The 22,558-nt window shown below is 39.7% G+C and overlaps 1 protein-coding gene across 3 annotated transcripts in view; it reads right to left on the bottom strand.

Annotated features, from left to right (window-relative positions):
- LOC136849265 (uncharacterized) overlaps nt 1-13,466 on the bottom strand; it is a 98,810-nt gene extending 85,344 nt beyond the window's left edge. The window contains exons 1-3 of one of the 3 annotated variants that reach the window (XM_067122554.1): nt 13,202-13,466; nt 8,504-8,640; nt 5,688-6,914 (exon numbers count right to left, since the gene is read on the bottom strand). In XM_067122554.1, the coding sequence (XP_066978655.1) occupies nt 5,688-6,914; nt 8,504-8,640; nt 13,202-13,259 (1,422 nt within the window). In that variant the 5' untranslated portion in view covers nt 13,260-13,466. The remainder of the gene's footprint in view (nt 1-5,687; nt 6,915-8,503; nt 8,641-13,201) is intronic. The other 2 variants (XM_067122553.1, XM_067122555.1) reach the window with 2 other exon arrangements.
- Nucleotides 13,467-22,558: the final 9,092 nt, after the last annotated feature.

Below are 22,558 nucleotides of genomic sequence, written 5' to 3'. Positions count from 1 at the left end.
GGTTTAGATTTCCTTAATCACTGACATGATGCAAAACATATTCTAAACACAATGGAGCTGCATGAAAAAAAGTCCTAGATTACTACCAAAACCAGCAATATACAATATAGTATACTGTATAACAAATACAATTGGCACTATATCATTGTATGAAGAACACAAAGGACTGCAAGCCTTCAAGTTGAAGCAGCATTTTGTATACAAACTGTTTATCAACTAGCTTCCTAGTTTGCGTGTTACAAGCTTTAATTACCGAACTATAATCAACTTGACAAACACTATTAGGGATCTATTCAGTGTGTGCCTGCACAATACTAGGCCATGCATGATGTTACACACCACAAAAGGACAAATTTTTTTTTATTAATTTGTATTTTTCATAGCTAACAAACTTACGGTCTTAACGCAAGGATAAGTCTTCTATTGCCAGCTGGAAACGGGTAAAAAAAACATCTAAAATTGTAGAAAAAGGTATTGGTGGCAATGGGATTCAGCCAATCGGATGAGAGACGAGGCATTAGCCAACCTCCCTTAACCTGAGAGTGCTGTGACGCGTCTAGTTCCTCCAGCCCAGGGAATCCATTCAGGGGGTGGCAAGAGGCGGGTAATATATATTAAGACCATAAGTTTGTTAGCTGTGAAAAATACAAATTAATTAAAAATTTGTCGTTTGTTCATAAGAGAAACAAAGCTAAGTCTTAACGTAAGGATAGACTCACTTTTGGTGGGAGGAAAGGAAAGTCTTGAACCGACTGGAGGGTCAGCACACCCGGTCTCATTTCCTGGTTAGGCTAAAACAGAGGAAGGAGATGTATGCCTCTGACTTGTCAGATAAATAGTTTATCAAACAGTCAGACTGCTGGGCTAATACACATTGTGGAGGAACATTGTATAAGTGGGAGTTAGAGAGCTATATCTGTTAGGCAACAAAACCCACGTTAGCCACCAATTTGTTTCATCATTCCTCTCACACCCTGTTAGAAAGAGGAAGGGCTAGCTTCTGCAAGGAAATATTCATGTATGAATAAACTTTCTCAAGCAGAATAACCACTCACTCACTAGTACCTAACCAATTCCAGCGCATGAAGGATCAATCTTCCTACTACTCGCAGGCAGAGAAGAAGGGGAAAAGGAGAACGGAAAAAGACCAGTCATCTCATTCACAATAACATCAAACCATCATCTTAGGTAAGATACAAACTGTCCCGCTAGGGGCAATGGATGAGCTACACAACTTATTGAGCAGCCGCTACCGGATCCAAGGGAAAAGTGTCCGAGGACCTGTGGGCAACGTCCCGTAGATAAAAGGATGTGAAGGTGGTTTGATGAAGCCAAGTACCAGCCTTCAAAATCCTATGAACAGATAAGTTCTTTTTAAAAGTTAATGAAAGGTCTAAATCCCGAACATCATGTGCTCTTGAGTTATAAGCACGTCTAATGGAGACAGATGATTATTATTCTTGGACACTTATTTCTTGATCTGGCCTGTGCTTACAAAAATTCTTCAACACCTTGGCCTGAGGAGATGGTGCTGACCTGAGGAGATGAGTCCTTTTTAAGTAACCACACAGAGCCTTGACAGGACAGATGGGCAATTTGTCTAGGCTTTTATCAACAAAATATCCCAAGGAAAGGATGGAAAAGGATTCACAGCTGTCATCATGAACCGAAGGATTTTGAAACTTAGCTACGAATTCCAGAAAAAATTCGAAGGCTACAGACCCCCAACCCCTCGAGTGTCTAACATTAGAAGAAAGACCATGGTATTCATCCACTCTCTTCAATGAAGTTAAAGCCAGTAAGATGACTGTTTTCAAACTCAAGTTTGTCAGATGACTGTCGTAACGGTTCATATGGGGCTCAAGTGAGACTGCTTAGCACCAGTCAGGTCCCAACTAGGAGGCTTAAGTTCACTAGAAAAACAAGACTGCTCAAAGCTTTTGAGTAGTATTGACATTTCCCATGAGGAAGACAGGTCTACATCTTTCAGTTGCAGAAGCAAGCCCAAAGCAGCCCTATACCATTTGATGGCAGACACCGAAAGATGTTTCTCCCTCCTCAAAAAAACTAGGAAATCTGCTATCTGCTGAACAGAAGTTCTGACTGGGAGAGACCCCTTTGATGACACCAACCACACTAGAAGGTCCATTTTCCCTGGTATTTGGCTGAGGAAGATCTTCTAAGATAGCCAGACATCTGTGTCACTGCTCTGCGAGATCTTGCTTGGAGGAGATACTGGATAGTCTCCAGCCATGAAGAGATAGGGGCCCTACTGACTGGTGATCTCTCAACATGAGGCTGGCAGAGATGGCTGTGCCATGGAGGGATCTCTCTGGAAACTGCTAACAGCAGTGCTAGTAGATCAGGTAACAATTCTGTGTGAGGCTACCAGGGAGCTACAAGGGCCATTCTGAGATTCCGGGGAATCATTACCCTGTTCAAGACCTGATGGCCTAAACTTCCAGGTTGTCCCAAGGAAGTTGAAGAGTATCCTCCGCCATGGCAAAGGGGTCTGGGACAACTGAACAGAAGACTGCTAGCTTCCTGTTGAACCTTGTTGCAAACAGATCTATCATTGGTCTTCCCCAAATGAGGAATAGCCTATCCAGTACCTCCTGATGTAAGGACCACTCTGTCTCCATGACCTGACCCTGATGACTCATTTTGTCGGCCACCACATTCCTCTTGCCTGAGGTATACCTGGCTGAGAGGTCTACTGATTGGTCTATCGCCTACTGGTGTAGAAGCACCATTAGGGAGTGAAGTTAGTTAAGAGACTAGCCCGCCATTTGTTTACATAAGCGACCACCGTAGTGTTGTCCAACATCAGAACTACAGAGTGCCCCGACACTCTTTCCTGAAACTCTTGAAGTGCCAGAAATGCTGCTTTCAGCTCCAGAACATTTATGTGCAACTGTTCGTCCTGAAGAATCCAGACTCCAGACATCAGAAGGTCCCCAAAATGAGCTCCCCAACCTTCATACAAGGGGTTCGAGAATAGGAGAATTTCTGGAGGTGGTGGTTAGTCAACTGTGGTGGATGCAAACCATGAAAGGGAGTGACATGTCGGCAACCTCATCCCAATACAGCCATGCCGAACATTTGCTAAGTGGCCTTCCTTAAATTACATTCCTTCCACTACACACTATCACTGTCATCATTATTAGTGAGCAAAATGATAAGCTCCACCATATCATACATGTTTAACTCACGTCTGTTAAAGTGTTATAATACAGGTATAAATACTGTAGGTATATACCCCGTATTGAGTATCAATTTCAACTTTTGAAACTACTTCCTAGCCAAACAAGCCTAAAATCAAATTAAACAACTGGAGTCTCATAATATTTATCTGAAGGACATACAAACCCGTGACCTTCAGTTACCTTAAGTAACAGCCAGCCCAGTGAAAATCGATGTTTTTAGCTACGTGATCAAGTTGAGAGATCTTTTATAACCAACTGACCTTAAACACAAAAGTGCACATTGGTGACAACTACACACAAAATCACCAACCCTAAACAAATTCCACCAATCCACAAACTGAAGATGGTACAATAAAACCAGAATTTCCTAACTGTACATAAATGGTATAATAAGTGGAAATTTTTATAGTTTCCTTTTATGGAAAAATCAGAAATATTAGCCTAAAGACATGGAGAACATACCCACCCACATTATCTGAATCAAAACCTTTCTAAGAACAATTGCACACGGATCCTCATCAAAAGGTTTTCTTTTCAATCAATTTTTAACTGGAAATTCATAATAATTCTTGTAAGCAATTTTGAATAAAGTAAACAGTCCATTTGTAAAAATAGATAAATTAGTATGATAAAACAAGGGAGGGTCCAGGGAGCATGTCTCTCCCCTTCCTGACCAGGGCAGAGCACAGTACCTCAAGTCAGGTTAGGAAGGCAAGGTCTGGTTAAGTAAAGGCAGGACTCCCTAGGAAAGGTTGGGTTATGGTTTGGTTAGGTCGTAGCCAGTGCTGGACCACGTGTCCTAACGAAAACAGCCCAGTTTACCTACAGTACTTGTTGTTCAGTGTCATTTAAGGAGTTCCCCCTTCCAAAACCAGAACGGCACGGCAGCCCAAGTCCATTAAGATCATAACGTCTGGTTAGGTCACGGCAGGGCACCACAGGAAAGGTTAGTTTAAGGCTGTTATGTTTGTGTCATAGCCAGTGCCACACCATGTGTCCACATGGAAACTTTGTCCCACCAATGTTTTTCCATTGCGGTCAAGATTACAGAACATGACAAAAGTCACGAAATTACGATTTCTGTAATCCCATCCATATGATTTTGTCACCTGGTACTTTTGTATGACTTCCGGCTCTTGGCTGCACTTTGTGCATTCTTTCACCCAGGCCAAGAATGCAAAATAGCACGCCAAGTCTACAAGTCATTAACATTAATAATATCATTCCACCAAAGCTGTATCAAAACAATGCCAGTTTCTTAAGGTCAACTTTCCAATACCTTACAGTATTTAAAAAAAAAAAAACCTTTGACTCCAAAACTTCCTTCAAATTATAAACAATCCACAAAAAAGAAAAAATCTGATAAATTTCTTAATGAGACTGAATGCCAGGTTTAAAATATATCACCTGAAAATTGCAAACACTAGCTTCTCAAAAAAGGAATACAATATTCACCAGTTTAAACCTGAGGTTTCCTTTGCATTATAGTATTGTATAAATTTAGTAAATGCTGTATGTTAGTTCATTCAAACTGAATAAAAAGACAAGAAGAAAACAACAATCAGAACTGATCCCCTGAAGCATGAAGATTAATTTTCAAATCATAAACTTTCACTCTTCCACTTCATTTACATTACATATAGGCTAGACTGGCTTCATGTTAACACATGGGATATATCTTTTAAATTATAAGAAGCCATAATATTCATTACGCAAATATTCATGACCTTTTCCTAACTTTTACGTCTAGGCAACTTTCCAATGGAAGTTTGTAATTAAAACAAGCTAACGGAAAAGTTCGGAATTAAAACAGGAAAACTATAAATTGATTTTCTCATGTTACATGGTATTATACTGCATTACTGTACCAAAAAACTCTACCCAAATTAAAGAGTGCACTTGAAACCTGACAACCAATACGCTATGTTCAGCATACCTCTGTGATTCATGTTTGGATTAAGTCTACAATAACTCACCGCAAACAAAGTGCTACCCAAACCTTGGCTCCTTACATAATGCTTTCAAATGACTAGATTAATGTTTATAAAGGACAAAATATCCACCATAATCTTTGAAGGCTCTTCTTGCAATACATGATTAACTGAAAATATTTCTCCTTCCCATCCACATAAAAATATTATTATATAATTTCAAAAAATTATAACCAAAACTTTCCTGTTTGAGCATCCTATATCAAAAGGACCACATTCAGGAGTTAAAAAAAAAAAGTCACCAATGTCCACTAATCACAGTACAAAATATAAAATGATGATGACTATAATGAAAAGTTCAGGCATCTAGAAAATTTTTTTTAAGGTTCTAGATAAAAGCACTGCAACACTGAAAAGTAATATGGTGCAAAAAAGCCAGTGTAAGCATTAACTTATCTAACAGAAGGCTATATACTACAGTACAGTATTTGTATTAGGCCTAGAGTATAGAATTTGAAAATTCTTAAACAATGTAGAAAGGAATACTTACTGATATAGAAGAAATTGATGCTGGTAGGGATACCTGTGGTTGTAGTCTTCTCATTTGTTCATTAGTAAGCCCAGTTAACAATGCCTGCATGTTAGGCGTCCCAGAGTAAACCGACGCTGCCGCAACGGCTGCAGCTTGTCCATTAACTAAATTAGCCCACTGTGAGTAGATGCTATTAAGATTATTTATACTGTGTAAAGAATTTGTCAGGGATGCTATACTATTAGAATTGGCTACTGAAGCAGACACAGAGGCTGCACTGGGTATATGGCTGGAGGTGGTAGTTACTGGCACAGGAGGTTTACTCGCAATAGGGGTTAAGGTGGTGGCTGAAGAGGAGAGCTGAGTTTGCTGCAATCCACCACTGCTATTAGAACCCCCAGGAGGTCTCTGAGTCCACACCCCACCAGGCTTTGTGCCGTGACTGACCACTCTCATGGGTTCAGCCGTTTTCTGAGGCCACCAATCCTCAAACTTGGTATCCTTAGGAAAATACTGCTGCACATCCTCTAAACTAACCACTGCACAAGTTTCACTGGCAAACAACTCATTTCTGATTCCCTGAACTTTACAACAAAACTTAAGGTATGCAAGCTCCCAATTATCTATTTTTTCTGCTTTTAACTTCAGCGTATCCGTTTCACCCTCAAAATAAAATAAAGGAACATACTTTTTATTATTTTTCACTGTATACGGCACAACACTCTCACCATTTATTCTAACAAACCCACAAAACTCACTTTGCTCAGGAGATTTTTGCACCAATTTTTTAAAGCATGTATCTAGGAACCTGTAAAAGCACCGTGCATCCTGAAGTCTCACCACTAGATCTTTGGTCGTAAAGACATCCCGTCCAAACTGAAACTCGCAGTGTTTCATATTAATTTCATTCAATAACTTAGCCTCTCCCTCTGTTATAAAATAACTTCTTACATGGATGCAGGTGGTAATTTCATGAGGGAGGTAGCTTAGGTACTTATTTAATAACTTATTTTCAACCATACGCACAGCACAATATTTATCCTCACGCCTAAACAGGTAAGGGATATGAGCATTGTGGATGGTCGACCACCCAAATCTCCCTCTTAGACTTTCCTCATCAATGGTTCCCTTCTTTTTCTCCTCAACTTTCTTAGGGATCACAGAATCCTCCGAAGAGGAATTTTTACTTTTCTCACGATTAAAGTAATACGTGATCATCTGTTGACCACCAGCTCGCTGTAATGCCTGCAAAGCATAGAGATTTCACGGTTAATTATGTTAAACTAGTGAACAAATTAGTTAAAAATAGCCAAATTTGCTGGGATGGACAAGTAACTCAAAGTTGTACCTACAGAACATACTATAACTTACAATCTGATTTCAGTTACAAAATCAAAACCCTTGGCAATACTTTAAATTCCAATTCTTTTTAATGAAAACCTCTAAGTTTTCATATACGGTAAATATATTTTAGTTACTTTTATGATATACAAAGCTTCAGAAATATCCACACGTTACAATAATATTGTTAAAAATAAAGGAAATTATATAGTACAATATGCTTAATAAAGGCAAAAAACAGGGTACATAACGGCACAGATAAAAATACGTAATATTCACAAAAAAATACTGTATATACCTAGGCAATGATTGAAGTCAGAAAACCTGAAGAAATGGCACATGGCCTATTAGGATAGGCCATTAAAATCTATAATAATCCCAGAAAGACTGGTTTACAATTTTAGAATAAAAGTCAATGAGGCCTCTAGTATCAGACAATAGGGCATTGTGGCACCTCATACCAGGAATCATAGTACTCACAGTAATATGGTACCATCTCACCCGTAAAATGCATGAAGAATAGAATATGCAATTTAGGCCAAAGGCCATGCCCAAGGGACCAATGAGGTCATTCAGTGCTGAAGGGAAACTGACAGCAAGAAAGTTTTAAATGTGTAACAAGAGGAAAACCTCACAGTTGCACTGTGAAACAACTGTTAGAGAGGGTGGAAAGTCTGATGGAAGAAAGAGAATAAGAATGGAGGTAGAGTAAAAGAAGTGAAAGAGGTTGCAACTAGGGGCCGAAGGGATGCTGCAAAAGACCTTTAAGTAATGCCTACATTGCACCATGAGGTGCACTTACCTATAGGGGTGAAATGCACGTAGACAATGCAAAGCATGTTGAAAGTACAATTCCTGGAGGCCCTAGTACAAGTGGAGGTAGTAGTGGAAGTTTCACAATTGAATACAGCTTGGGGAAAGATGCCACCATGTTTTTAATAATGTGGGGATTCATGCAGTATTTCAAATTGGACAAAGGAAATGCTTATTTTACATAAAACATCCAACCCAATTAAGATACTTTGCTGAGTTTTACATCTGTACAATCCTTCTATTAAAATAGGCCACAGTATCAAAGCCAATTTTTCCATTCATACTCTAAAGGGACTTGAACCACATTAATTTACCTTTAGTAATGTCTCAAATAAAACTAAAGTGTTAGAAGTCTTATTTTCCATTTACATTCTTAAGAGTCAACTTGCTTAAGATAGTAACATGTGCTACCTCCACAAACAGTTTCATCATGAACCAAACAATCCTTATCATGTCCTGCCACAGCCCCATAAACATAAAAGAATTATTGGTATTACTTAGCGGAAAAGCTTCCTATATACAGTAAGTAACTGCAGAAGTAATATAGGCACAACGACCACTGTTCAACATACGCTACATGATTTTTAACTCTTAGCCTACATCTACAGTACAGTAGCCTAACTGACTTTTGAGTGAACTGAAATTTTACCTATGAAGTACAACACAACACATTTCAATACCTGTTGGGAAGCTTGATTCTGCTGAGCGATTTGCGCTGCCTGAGAAATCATCTTTTGGCGGTTTTTCTCCGCCATTTCCAATGCCAGCTGGTTGATCTCGCCATCGTCCACCCGCTCCTGCTTGATCTTTGGAGCAGCTGGAACACAAAAGCCAAAATTACACACACACACAAAAAAAAAAGGAAATCAATGGTACTACTTGCTGACTTTTACTTATTGACTTTCACAGTCAAGTCATCAAAAATATTTTGAATACAAGGTAATAATTAACAAGCCAAATAAGCAACATTCAAGGAGTACTACATTAAATATATATAGCATTATAATATACAGTAAACTATGCTAACCTGGCACATCTGACCTGAGTATTATTTCATCACTGCCTAACTCAAATTTGGAATATCAAATAATCTCCTATGGACTGGTATCTAAAATATATGAAAATGGCATCCCAGTGTCAATACGTTGCTATGTAGCGAGGTAAAATTATAAAACATGTTCCAATCAATCACTTCGAGAGTACAGTATAGTACTATATATATCTGATGCAATCATGTCCCCTACCTTACCTCTCTTCAGAAACATATAACAATAACATATTAATAATGTGTTATACTGTACAAAGAAAATACACACACCCATATATATATATATATATATATGTGTATGTATAAAGCATGCAGATGATATCCAATTAAAATTACTAAAATTATTTTCAAGTATAATACCTCCCATGTTCATTGCAGTGCATATACTACATAAACATTTATGAGCAACCAAATCTCCATGGGCAGCATTTCAACCTGAAACCTTTCCTTCAACATTTACTAAAACATATAGGCCTATGCTGACCAAAACTGCTTCATGGATTAGGCTACATCTTTGATATTCATCAAGGGATTAAAAAGAATAGAATATAGAATTTAGGCAGAAGGACAAGTGCTGGGACCTAAAAGTGTAACAGGAGGAAAACCTTTCAGTTACACTATGAAACAACTGAGGGTGGAAAGAACGAAGGACGAAAGAGATTATGAACGGGGGCACAGTACAGGGAGCGAAAGAGGTTGCAGCCAGGGGCCGAAGGGACGCTGCAAAGAACCTTAAGTAATGATGCAGTGCACTGACGGCACTACCCACCTACGGGAATCGAGGGATAAAAGACATCACATCACACTAAATAACACCTGCAGATTTTACGTTACTTGGGGACCATAACTGTTTGGACAAACACTTATAATAAAAAAAGACAATAACTGTATTGCACAAAGCTTGCCAAAAGCCTTCAAATCCCTTATCAATATCAACCTTGAGACAAATTCATAAGAAAAATGAAGATTATGTCATCACTCATGCTGCCTCAACTTTACTTGCATGCATGCATGCACACACACCACACACATATATATATATATTATATTTTATTCTCAACATATTTTTCATTTTCCCTTTTGGGGGAGGGGTGCTAGATTGGTATAACTGTCAGCGGTGAGGTTGCTTGCCTCCATCTTGGCCCGAACAGATTCTGGTGTCCATTTCCAATGTGTGGTAGGTCAGGAGTGATACATGATCCCTGCTAACTTAAGTCAAGCACTGCATAAATCAGCTATGGCATCCACTTGCTGACTGCACCTTCCAAAAGCTGCCAGTGGGGTTGAACACACACACACATGCATGCACAAGTGCATGCATGCACACACAAGTACACACACACAGTTTCCTTCCCTGAGAGTAGGGGAGGATTACTTAGAGTCCCTCCCCTGTGGGGGCTTCAGTACTATCTGTTGCAGATAATGAAAGTATGGATGGCAGATCTAGTTTGAATTGTGCCTGTATTGAGGGTAGCTGGACCTAACTTGTTTGGGCTAAATATGTTTACTGAAAGATTTATGATATCTATAATGTAAATTGCCAGAGTTCAATTGCTTAGAGGAAGTGGGAGCATATGCATGGGCAATCTCAGCTGGATTCAGATACATAACTGTTTGAAGTCAAGGTCATATATACAATTCTATGACTAGGGTATACTGTATTTGTGCCCAAACCTTCTTGGATTTTTATTGCTGAAGTGAACTTCAGTTCATTCATGACTATCCTGGACGTTTTCTTGGTTTCACTGCCTTATTACTAGTGTAATGGAGAGGGCCATGCAAGTGTTCAACTCTGTGCTGTTGCTACATAGCATGCCCTCAAACAAATCAATCATATGGTCAAAGATCCTACAGTACAGAACTCAAACTTGTACGTAAATGTACTGAAATTCAATTGAGCCATATAAAGTCCTGCTTCAACTTTTACAAGGAACATGTTCTGTCCACACTGGCCCGCATTTGTATTTTTCTGAATTTAATACTGTATTGTACTTTTCCTCCACATACCTACAGTACCTGGTAATTCTACCTTCTATTTTTCCACTGGGTATACGGCGCCATAAATATCTGTCGCCTAACAGTTACTCCAATTTTCTGTTACAAGGGAGATGTAAAGATTAAATGTGATACAGGTTAATGGAGTTGCTTTAAACAATGTGGTAGTTATTGGATCTCTCATAAAAAAAAAAAAAAAAAAAAACATTCAAGCACTGTCAGAATTGGGGCAATAAAAAACAAAGAGCAAAAAATACTTTCTAAAGTGATACATTGTTTTTTGCAAGTACATATTGACATAAGGCTTATTACTGTTTGTCCATGCATAGCCATGTGGGGTAGAATGAGTAATGAGGACTCATGGCCTACTTGGGGAGGAGGAGGGGGGAGTCCAGGGGGAATGAAGTCTCCCCCATCCCCTGGTCGGGTTAAGGCACAGCATCCAAGGTTAGGTTAGGTAAAGCTATGCATCAACAAGTCTTATTCCCTCTGAAATCCCTACTACAGAAAAGCCTGCTACAGTAGCCCTGCCCCCTCACACTGCATTTGCTCTGTCATGTGGTGAATTATTTTAGCAACCTAAACATGTGGTGGGTGGGAGTACTGGTCCAGATAGGACTTGGCCCCCTAGGGTAAGTTAGGTTTGGTTCAACTGTGTCCATATATGAAATACTGGAATAGTTTTCTGGCAAAATCTGGGGGGTAGTGTCCCAAGGATTAAATTTGGAAGCATGCTTAAAATTACTATTAACACCCTTTCCTGCTTTTACCAAGGGGATTCCACACATGAACCAAACTATCTTTTCAACCTTCTTAAATATTTTGGACCTGTTTTGCTTCAGTTTTGGGCACTGGGCCTAATTCCGTTTTTTTTTTTCCCACATAGGAACACTATATAATTTCCCACTATGGTTTCCCCATACTAGAGGAATTTCTTGGTTATGGCTACAGTTAGTATAAATATTAGTTTCCCACTCTAAATAGTTAACAATCCAACAGCAGAAACAAGAAAATATAGTTATAATGCAAAAGGAAATAAGCACACATTCCATTTTAAAATAAAGCCCAATATCTAATGATATCCTAAGTATAAGTAAACACTAACTCATGTCCTTTACTTAACAATGGTAAAAACCTTGATTAATTACCTTAATACATTTCTTTTTCAGAAGCAAAAGCTACAGATAATGGACTTACTATGAAGTATCAAAGTCTGTTTTGCCTATATATTACATATATGTAAATTAGGCTAGGCTGGACCATTGTCAAATCAAAATTAAGTCCTGACATTTCTACCAAATTTTTGTATCCAGGACTAGCCTACATAGTGTCTGAAAGACATTAATGTAATTTAGGTTAAAAAATATAAATTTTCATTACATATATATATATACACATATAAAATATACATAGGATTAGTTGACAGTTTTCTAACGTGTAATGTAAATTAGCTCAAGCCCGAAATTTCTACCAATTTTTTAAAAAGAGGCCTAGTCTGAATGAGTGTGTAAATGACCTTACAAGTGGCCTAATCCAGGTTTAAATTGATACTTTTAATTCTACATTTACATATATAAAAGTATTACTGCACAGGTTAGTCTTGCGTGGATAAATATTCAAGATACCGGTATATGTAAGGTAAGGTAACCCGAAAGGAAAAACGGAAAAAAAAACAACTCGGGGCAATACAATTAAACAAGAGTTGATAAAAGTTTAATTCTGTCCTAAGAAATTGTTACTAAAAATAAAAAGAAGCGGTGTTATGGCGAGGAGAAACTCCCATCCAAGTGAAACTCGGATGCAACGATGAAGTCCCATTGACAGCCCAGCTGATCGCTGCCGCCACGCTTGCCAACGCTCCCGAACCGCTCCATTGACCGGATCGACTCATCGACCGAATGATAACCGGTCGAAATGACTGCCGAAGCTTCGTTACGGAAAACACTATTCCATTCGACCGGACGTCCGTGCTGTCGAAATGCTGTTATTCCGAAATGCCGGCAGAGTAGTGCCCCACCCACATCGTTAAAACACACCCCCCTGCCACCGCCCGCCCGCCAAGAGGTTGGCAGCCCTGCTCCCGCTCCCCCCCCCCATCGAGATCGACAGGCTTATGAAGTTGAATAATTTAAAAATTTCGAAAGCCGAATTTCGGCGTCGACCTCGCCACTCGGCCGATGCGACCAGAGAGATAAAGCAGGTGAGAAGGAGGGCGATTGGTAAACACGTGGTTTTTATGGGCGACACAAATATGGCGGGAGCAGAATGTAAACAAAATTGTTGTTTTCTCGACCCTGCCATATTTCGTGGACTGTAACAGGCGTGCGGGACTCACCTGTATTAGCAGTGGGCTTCTCGGTCATTTTGGGAGGAATCTCTTGCACCAGCTGCATCAAAAAGAACGGGAGAGTAAATCCAAAATGGCCGCGACACTTTATCGTAATAATTCACATATTTAGAGCCGGTCAAACGAACGCTCTCTCTCATTCACGTACAAGAAACAACTGAGGAGAGATCGGCGGCAACAACAGTCTACTAGCCTCGCGCTGGCCGGTAAGCGGGACGCCATGATGTTAAAGGGGCCGAGACTCGCCTCTCTAACTTCCCCCAGCCAGTTTTGCTTCCTTAGCTTTGGCGATTTTGCTGCGTTGGCGCTTTTCGTAGATTCTGTAGAATGGGAAGTTTTAGCGCATTTAGAGCGTCTGTTCAGTTATGTCCTTTTCAAATACATTCATTTCAGAAATATCCCAAAATTTCACCCTAAATTACGTCGTGAACGACCCTTACGCGTTAATTAGACTCAAATTTAACGTGAAATATTAATAACTACTGTTCATAATATATTAATTAGTTTGAGTTCTAATAGATCTAGCAGCCGCTGAGCGAGTCTCTGGCCCCCTTAAAGCTAGAGCCCATCAACGTGGCGCGTGAGCCAATGGCGGCCGCGGATTTACAGTTATGGGCGGGGTTTCCGTGACGTCACCGCAAGAAGCACGATAGCTTGGGCGACCCCGTAGAGGGGCCAGAACGGCTAAATAAAATTTTTGTTCGCTTTCATTTGAGGGCCGTTCCGGGATAGTCTCTCTCTCTCTCTCTCTCTCTCTCTCTCTCTCTCTCTCTCTCTCTCTCTCTCTCTCGATAGTCGAGGAGGAGAAACAACAATCCATATGCATCATAAGGGAGATTTTCCCTCGCTCTCTCTCTCTCTCTCTCCCTCTCCCTCTACTCCTCCTCCTCCACCGCCCGAAAAATACGGCCCTCCCGTCGCATTCCCTAGGCCGATCTTGGGTTACGACGAATCGCAAATGCGTGATGCGTGACTCACTCACGGTTCTTCAAACATTCGGGAGGATTCGTTTAGCGGTGACCTCTCAGCGTTGACCTGTCCGAGGCACCGGGGCATTAAACTCTATGCTGCTGCTGCCGGCCGTTCGTTGAGTCGAGGTGGCCGTTGGAGCTGCGTGACCGCTCTAGTGGATGCGGAAAGGGAATGGGGGCGGAATAAGCCAGGGGGGAGATTGTCGGGGTTGGGGGGGTGAGTTAGCGCTCAGATTATTCATGAGTTTTCATTATTCATTTTAATGCATAGCTTATGTAATGCTTTTGCTTATAATACGTGAGCAGGTCAGGCTTCCATTTTTGGATTCTTGCGCGTGTAAAGCGAATAGGGAAACGTAAGAGAAACTAGTGAAAAGTAAAGAAGTAAATGAAAATGTGCTGAAACAAGCAAACGTCAGAACAGGCAAGGCATGGCATTTACAGCATTAAGGGGGTTGGGGTGAGTTACGACGGGGGTAGGTTACTGAGGGGGGGAGTGGGAAAGAGAGAGAGAGCGGGAAAGAGAGAAAGAGAGAGACAGCCTATCTCGCAACGGCCCTCTTGGGGGAGAAACGCGCTCGCCCGCGCCCGCACTCTCTCCCTCTCTCTCTCTTCCGCGCGCGCGAGCACGTTCCTTGCCATGACTCCCATGTTTGCCCCCATTCTTAATTGGGCACCATTTGACTGATTACAACTAATGGGGTAAGATTTCGAGGCCTGGAGATAGAAGTAAGATTATTCAGACAGTAATACTATTCAGTTTAGATCATATTTTTCCATCAGTTTATTAATAATGGAGATAATCATATTTCATGATATCGAGAGAGAGACCGCTGCTCACGCCACCCCAAAAGGGACCCCACATGCGGGCGCGCAGGCTCTCACGCTCTCGCGCGCCAGCTCTCTCTCTCTCTCTCTCTCTCTCTCTATCTCTCTCTCTCTCTCTCTCTCTCTCTCCACCATCACATCACCACCACTATTACCCCCACCACCCCATTTTGCGGGAGATTTACCCTCCCACCCCCCTCCCTCTTCCCTAATTCCTCCACCACATCCCCTTCCCTCCTCCCTACTCCCTCCCCATAACAATCCTCCCTTCCTTCCCATTCCCCTGTGCTTCCAATGCTCCCTTCTTTCTCAGCAGCACCTTCTCTTTGAGATTTGCTTACCCTTGCATGCTTTCTTATGGTACTTTCAAGTGCTTGTGTGCTGTAATTCGTTTAAGGAAATAAAGACGGAATAAACGACCTCTCGTTTTCCCGGCGGGAATTTTTTATATAACAGCTTTCATTGTTTCCGATCTCCACGTTGTCATCGCCAGGAAAGTCGGGAAGAATCTCGGCTCTTGTAGACCGTCTTTGTTTCTCGTGATTTTCCTTTTTTCGAAAGTGTGCTGATTTTGGAATTAGCTTTCGATCAAATGCGTCAGGTATGCTGCAGCCTGCCTGCTGTCTTTTAATACGAGGTCTAGCGTACAGACGAGAAAGAGGGAGAAACGTAAAAGGTTTTGGAACTTCTGACTTGTGAATGTTGTGGAGGAGTTCGTGGTTGTGGTAGGCCTGGGTGTGTCTGACGTGGCGAGAGCACGTTATATATAGCCTATATATATATATATATATATATATATATATATATATATATATATATATATATATATATATATATATATATATATATATATTGTGTATGTGGCAAATTTCTCTGGGGCAGCTTATATGGAATGCTAATGCACTTATGACGTCTGGTGTAGTCACATCCTAACATAACCTAACCTCATCTAAGGTTCCAGCTTGTACTTGAACCACAAATTTATGTCAGTAATGCTGACAGGAACACATTCTAATCTAAAAGGGTGTAAAAAAACTGATCACTGCCACATAAACACTTGGAGTGTTGAACTGATCAACTAACACGCTGTGTAGAAAACTGCCGCTTCATAGACCCATAGACAGGGCTCATCAGCAACGTGTCAAAACCCACGTGCACACACACTCTGTGCTAGTCATCTCTATTTTGCACTCGGTCCTCTAATTCACCAGATCCTAAGGCAGAGGAGTACCCCGTTGAGGGATCTTGACTTCAAGGTATGATGAAATACCCTCATGTTGAAAAAATGAGCCACATGAATCAGGTCAGTCTATTTTCTAAAGACTACTTCTGAACTGGGAGTGAGAGACATTGGTTTTCTAGCAAGTGTCAGAGGTGTGGGCTACTGATATCAAGTAATTAGGACAGAGGAGCACCTGGCTAGCTTGAAGACAGAGGGTCACCTGGCTAATAGTTGTGGACCTCTAGCTGAGAGAGAGAAAAAAAGTTGTATTATGAGCACATGGATCAGAAATGGAAAAAGAGTAAGAATGGAAAAAAATTTTTATTTTCTTTCAGGAAAGATGTGGAGATTATGAAAGGGTGAGTGGACTAGGTGATTTTAATGCAAAAGGAGGTGGCAACAGGAAGATCCTGGTGTAAATGATAATGGAGAAAGCCTTCTGGAAATGTACTTAGGAAGGGACGTGATAGGTCGAGATGTAATTTCCAAAGAATATATATATATATATATATATATATATATATATATATATATATATATATATATACATACACTTAGGGAAGAGAATATTATGAGGAAAAATTTTTGTTTGTTAGATTGTTTTATATTACAGTGCAGATGGAAGAGCAAGTTCATAGATTTAGTGATATAATAGGGAGCGGATGAAGATATACCTGATTAGTATTGACTTGAAGCAAATATAATTTTAAGTGTAAGAGAAAGGGATGCAATCGTGACTGTAAATGCAATTAAGACACCAGAGTTCAATGAGAAGGACGTGAGAATAGTATGTAGGTAGAAGATGGTTGAAAGATTAGCTTATAAAAATTAAAGATAAAGGAATAAAACCAGTAAATTGTGGGACAGGAAAAGTAAAAGCCTATTGAAGGTAAAAAGAGGAGATTATTAGAAGTTAACGCATTTCAGAAGAGAGGACACTACAGATATCCTGTACAGAATGATGGATTAGGTAGTCAAGAAGAAAGTGAGAGAAAAAAAGAAGGCTATTATAAGACAAAGGGAGAATACGACAAGTATTTTAGTGAGAATATGTCGATCTATAGCAGTGGTTCTCAACTCGTTGTAGGCAATGGACCACCAGCCCAATAAACAAATATCGTGGACTGTTTTTTTTTAAGTAATGATAAATAAAGCACAGGCAATAAACATCTTGGATTGAAATATGTTTCTTACACAAGAATTACAACCTGGAGATTGTCTTTATATTTGTTGAATAGGAATGATACAATAAAATGAATAGTCCGTTATTTATCTGTATAATATAAAATTGTTCTTACTACATTTTCAATCAATTAAAAAATATACTGTATATGTGCCAATGATATATGTTACCAATCTCCAGTTTATTACCAAATATAGTGAAAATCCTGTGGACCACCCAAAATGTCACTCTGGACCACTAGTAGGCCATGGACCACTAGTTGAGAACCACTTATCTGTAGATAGAGAAGTATGTGGTATGTGGAGAGAGAAAGGTTAATGAGGAAATGGATCTCAGTATAAAAGATTCAGAATGGAGGGATAGTGTCTGAAGAGAATGAGGCTCTGGGTTGACAGAATGAATATTTTGTATTCTGGAGATTAGTTGGATGTGGAGGAGAAAAGAGAGGCAGGGCAGAATGGTGGAAATGTAGTAAGGTTTAGTGTAATTTGCTGTTGAGAAAGAAGGTTAATTAAGAGTCTGGAATGACACCAGGAGCTGATGGGACTGTCAGTGAGATACTACAGTACAGTGCAGTAGTGAAAGTGTAAATGAAGAATAAGTTGAGACCAAAGAATGCATAAACTTTAAAAGTTAGGAGGAAGAAGGAAAGGAAGACCTAGAAAAAGTTAAAGCGAGGGAGTAGACGAGTTATTTAAAAAGAAGGTCCTTAATTATCCGGGAAGCACAAGAGTGGATGCATGACAGAGGTGACCAACACTGTATGTTTGGAGGGTTCAACGCGCTGTTGATGATCCTTTTTGTGTAGAAGTATGAAGTGGCTAATGCTGCGTCAGTTTTATACTGAATGGTCCACCCCATTTCGGCGGTTTAGTCATGATTGTGGCAATAACAATTGTTCTACTTTTTCTCTGGATTCTACTAGAAGTGATGGTTTACACACGCACACACACACACGTATATGTACATAAACATAATTTTTCATGGTCAGATCAGTAACACAACCTCGTTCTGATATTCAGGATGCGGGTTCAAATCCTACTATGGAAATCAGGATTGCTTTATATTCTTGAATTTGGATACACATACACAAACACGCACACACACACACACGCACATATATATACACACTGAATGCAATGCACATGTGCCAGCTATTATTTAAAGACTTCTCATCTCCAATTTCCTTATATCCTCTCAGCTTGAAGGGTAAAATGTTGAAAGGATATATCAACATTTATTTCCAATGTTCCATTTATTATTCAGTGATGACAGCTGTTTCAGACATTAACTCATGGCTTTCTAATAACTAATAGGTGCATAATTCAGTGAATAAGTAAGAAAGGGGCTAATGGTTTTTCAACACGCACACTATATATATATATATATATATATATATATATATATATATATATATATATATATATATATATATATATATATATATATATATATATATATATAGTGAGAAAAGTGAAAATTTAGTATTAGAAAACACTTAGGTAAGTCTGCTTAACAACCATTTTGATACTTCTGAAATTTGCACAGTTGTTCTGTTAGTACTATGCCAGATTGGAAAAACACCAGGGATAAGGTACTTTCTGAATAATAGTCATAAAAAAACCGGGTCGAATGTGGTTTAAAAAATGTCAGCATCAGTAACTGCAAGAATTCATAGACACCAAAAACTTTCTGCGAAACTGAACTACACAAAAAAATGAAATGGTTCTCTGTAAAGCTCAGATCTTAGTCTTTCTTGCGTGTTCTTTTTTATATGCTATTTTATGTTCACTGTTTCTCTTTTCACATACAGGCCTTCTATTCTTTGAAAGTCTGTTTAGGAGGTTAATGGTCTTTTAGCCTGGTTCGTGCCCAATTTTTATTTATTTTCGGACATGCCTGTGTAAGTTATCGGATCATGTCAAGATTAGCGAGCACAACATCTCCATGTCAAAACAGCGAACCCAATGATCCCTATGTGAAGAATGGCCAACCCTTTCCGGTCCGAACTCCAATTCCACATGAGGGCTAGTACTAAAAACGGCGAAACACATCTGATCCCCTGAGGGGCTAGTACTAAACACGGCGAAACAATGATTCATCTACACTGTTTCGCCGTGTTTAGTACTAGCCCCTGGGGATCAAATGTATTTCGCCTTGTTTAGTACTAGCCCTTTGGGGGCGAATGTCTGGTACCGAAGTGTTCATGTCTAGAACAGCGTACCCGATTATTCCCATGTAAAGAATAACGAACCCAATAATCTTCTTGTAAAGAATAGCGAACCCTGCTCCGAGTGGGTTTGCTAATCTTGGTATGATCCAAGTTACCTTTTCCCAACAGGCGTACTGTATGTTTCTGTTGCTAGGCCTATGCTAATTATTTATGAAGTTGAGTATCTGTAGAAAGTGTTATAACTTCTACTCAAGAGTATTTTGATTACAATGCCAAGATGAGAAGCATTTTCTTTATTAGAATGATCTTCGTAAGCAGTGCCAGAAGAAATAATAATTTCTGGTATCCCCCGATTATATGGAGCATCCCCTGGTGATGGTGAGAACTTTTTTTGAACCTTGGGTGTTACAAGGTATAATGCTAACACCAAACCCTTGGATTACTTTTATGTATTTGTGCTAATTTCCTTAAGGTCAGTAAAAAATAATTTACAGGTGCCTCAAGAAGTTATCGCGTTCTATTATGAGCAGGAAAACTTTGGAAAAAAATCTTTCAGTATAATGGAGTTTTGCGCTTACTTTACTGTGTATTCTCTCCTTACTTTGTGGTGCTACTTCGTCATCTGCTCTACGGAAACTATTTAGGTAATATTTTAAACATATTTTCAGCAAACTGAGAGATTAGCCTTTCGTCTTTTCAGGCAGTCACGTGAAATCTATATAACTGTTTGATAATATAGGCTCATATGACTGTTTGATAATATAGACTCATATGACTGTTTGTTTATACAGTATACGATCTCTCGTTCTCTTTCAGAGTCTCACAGGCACAGTATGCGTATGAAAGCTCATTAAAACAAACTGGAATTCTCTGCCTTATTCTGCTTTTCACAAACTATCTTTTGAAGAGTATGCTTCGTTATCACTTAGGTGAACCTATTTTGGGTAGCCAGGGCTGCGTAGGTCTAATCGTCATGGAGAAGTAAATCGCTATTACTTCAGTTTCCATGTCTGTATTGAGGTAGTACGAGATGAGCGACCTAATTTCGTCCTGATCCTTTCTCGTTTCACAAAATAAAAAAAAAAGTAAAAAATGCGCCGAAGTTTCTTGGCGCAATCGAGTTTTCTGTACAGCCATTACAGCGTATAATCAAGGCCAGCGAAAATGGATCTATCTTTCGATGATCTCGGTATAATGCTGTATGAGCCGCGGCCCGTGAAACTTTAACCACGGCCAGGTGGTGCCATATCCTATATCGTTGCCAGAAGCACGATTATGGCTAACTCTAACCTTAAATAAAATAAAAATTACTGAGGCTAGATGGCTGCAATTTAGTGTGTTTGATGATTAGAGGGTGGATGACCAACATACAAATTTGCAGCCCTATAGCCGCAGTAGTTTTTGAGATCTGAGGGCGGACAGAAAAAGTGCGGACAGAAAAAAGTGCGGACGGACAAAGCCGGCACAACGGTTTTCTTTTACAGAACACTAAAAAGCGCGAATTCATCTCCGCTTATATTTCATTTTTCCCGCAATTCCCTCTGCACGACATAATTAACGATGCATTGCAGCAGCTATGTCTCTGCAGGAATTGCGCAAGGAGGTTAAGATTCTTTTGTTTTTATCTGTTCGTTTTTACGAAGATTTTTTTCCTGAAATTTCATCAACCATTTTCACTAACACCGCTCTATACTTCGTTGCCTGTCAACTGAAGGACGGCGATTAGGCCTAAGGTTCCGGTTAGAAGCTTGCCGTTGTTGTATGCATATAATTATGTTTTTTTATTCTTCAGTTTATCTATTTACTTATTTATAGAATTATTCTCTCTCTTTTTTTGCAGATATAGGCAGTCTGCAGAAACTCGATTTGCATGTTTAGGCTTATTTCAGGCGTATTCCATATGGATGGTCGCCTAGAATGAATAATAATGATAAGCAAAAAATGCGCCGAAGTTTCTTCGGCGCAATCGAGTTTTCTGCACAGCCGCTACAGCGTATAATCAAGGCCACCGAAAATAGATATATTTTTCGGTGGTCTCGGTATAATGCCGTATGAGCCGCGGTCCATGAAACTTTATCCACGGCCCTGTGGTGGCCTATCCTATATCGTTCCCAGAAGCACGATTGTGGCTAACTTTAACCTTAAATCAAATAAAAACTTCTGAGGCTAGAGGGCTACAATTTGGTATGTTTGACGATTGGAGGGTTGATGATCAACATACCAATTTGCAGCCTTCTAGTCTCAGTAGTTTTTAAGATCTGAGGGCGGACAGGAAAAGTGCAGACAGAAAAAAGTGCAGACGTAATAAAGTGCGGACGGACAGACAAAGCCGGCACAATAGTTTTCTTTGGTGCATGCCTAGCAACCTCACTCCACCAACGCTGCGGAAGAGGAAAAAGGCCCAAGTTGAAAAATAAGAATGATAGAAATATTAATAATAACGCTAGGTTTTATTTTTGATAAAAATAGTGCTAGAGCTGACTAATAATCTCATTGTTCATATTTTCCTTCCTCTTCGCTCTTTTTTCATTATTTCTCTTGGCCTGGCTGGCCATGACGTCATCACAACTATATTTGGACGACCAGCGTCTCTCTCTCTCTCTCTCTCTCTCTCTGCTCAGGAGGACTGGGGAAGTCGAGGCACTGCTCCCGAAAAAAGAAGGATGGGTTACCTCAAGTCATGTTGTTGGTTTAATATTAGCCAAACTAAACAGTTCGTGTTGTTGTTCTTGTTGGTTGTTCTTCTTCTGTCTTGGAGAGAGAGGAAGTATGAGGCAGAAAATACTTTGCGGGATGACAGTCCATTAAACACCCAGTGCACTCGTTCATACATATACAGACACACACACACACACACACACACACACACATATATATATATATATATATATATATATATATATATATATATATATATATATATATATATATATATATATATATATATTACTCTATGGAGAAGCCGTTG

The sequence above is a fragment of the Macrobrachium rosenbergii genome, chromosome 20, assembly GCF_040412425.1.
Source record: "Macrobrachium rosenbergii isolate ZJJX-2024 chromosome 20, ASM4041242v1, whole genome shotgun sequence".
Lineage (NCBI taxonomy): Eukaryota > Metazoa > Arthropoda > Malacostraca > Decapoda > Palaemonidae > Macrobrachium > Macrobrachium rosenbergii.
The sequence above is the reverse complement of the archived record's forward strand: the minus strand, read 5'-3'. Positions and strand labels throughout refer to the sequence as shown.